The 1,234-nt window shown below is 38.1% G+C and overlaps 1 protein-coding gene across 1 annotated transcript in view; it reads right to left on the reverse strand.

The window, feature by feature from the left end:
* Positions 1 to 1,234, reverse strand: part of clptm1 (CLPTM1 regulator of GABA type A receptor forward trafficking) — a gene marked incomplete in the record, with an annotated part of 13,861 nt that overhangs the window by 9,191 nt on the left and 3,436 nt on the right. Inside the window, 4 exon segments of the mRNA XM_014022831.1 lie at positions 36 to 121; positions 216 to 333; positions 505 to 663; positions 1,038 to 1,161. Coding sequence (XP_013878285.1) covers positions 36 to 121; positions 216 to 333; positions 505 to 663; positions 1,038 to 1,161 — 487 coding nt within the window.

A 1,234-nucleotide genomic window follows, 5' to 3' on the forward strand; every position in this document is an offset into this window, starting at 1 on the left:
TATATATATATATATAAACATAAAATTATTTTGACCTTAATCATCTCTGGATCTGCTTCTGTCTCTCCTGTCAGCAGATTCTTGGTTTTCAGAAACTTTCTTCTCTTGAATTTATTCAACACTGATGGAATAAAAAAGCAAAGATTAACAGTCTGAAATGATCAGGTGTTGTTTAAATATAGTAATGTGTGTATTTGTATTGTTGATGCACATACTTCGTGTTGAATGAACTGTTGCCAGTCTRCGATACTGTCCCTTGCGTTTGGGGTCTGGGTGGAATCCACTTTTTGTGAAGTAGATATGAATGTAAAGGGAGCCATTCTGCTGGACCTTCTGCAACAAAAACACCAACCAGGAGGAGACACATTCACATCTTCTACCTCTAGTTACACATTCTTTTTTCCAGTAGACAGTATCCATATCCTTCTTAATCTATTATAGTATCTAAAAAAGGGCTTTTGTCTGTCTGTCACAGAATCTTCATGATCTTCAGTAATCCCATACCTCTGGGATGTCCAACTCCTTATAGTTCTGGTAGCAGCCATCTCCATTCTCTCCTGTGGCCCAGTCTCCATAGACCAGGTCTCTGTGGAACCAGAACAGTGCATCTGTGTTGTTGAAGTCAGAGAACACCTCCTCCTGGGACACATACACGTACAAGTCCTGCAGGAATGGTGAGAAAATAAAGGTGTTTATCATATTACCGTGTCAGGAGAGAAATTGARTCAAGGTAACTCTCGGGTACATCTCCATTACTTTAGGGGATCAAAATATGACAGATGTTTAGGAATGAAGGCTTTTAATTCAGCTGGTCATATTTAACACTTGATAACAGGTTTTCTATACTGAGAGCAATGTGGAACAAAAAAACACTTATACAAAACAAAAAACACACAAACATCTATAGAAACAGGTAAATGTAAAACTAAAATAAAAAATCCTTAGTATTCATTATTTTAATGTTTTTTTAAACATGTTTATTCCTTTTAAAGAGCTCTTCAACCAAACCAGATGCATAGAGAGAATTAGTGTTGTACCATGAGGGTGTCTTTGGGAAAGAGGTTCCTGCTGGGAACTCTGGGGGCACCTGTTGGTGTGCTGGGGTCAGGAGTGGACGGCCCTCTGCGAAACCAACTACTGATTGCCCAAATTATGAAGATTCTGAGAGGGGAGGAAAAGCAATCAAAGCAAAGGAAGCAAATTAGAGTTTGTTGATGTAAATGTAAAAAAAAAA

This window comes from Austrofundulus limnaeus, unplaced genomic scaffold (assembly GCF_001266775.1).
Source record: "Austrofundulus limnaeus strain Quisiro unplaced genomic scaffold, Austrofundulus_limnaeus-1.0 Scaffold344, whole genome shotgun sequence".
Lineage (NCBI taxonomy): Eukaryota > Metazoa > Chordata > Actinopteri > Cyprinodontiformes > Rivulidae > Austrofundulus > Austrofundulus limnaeus.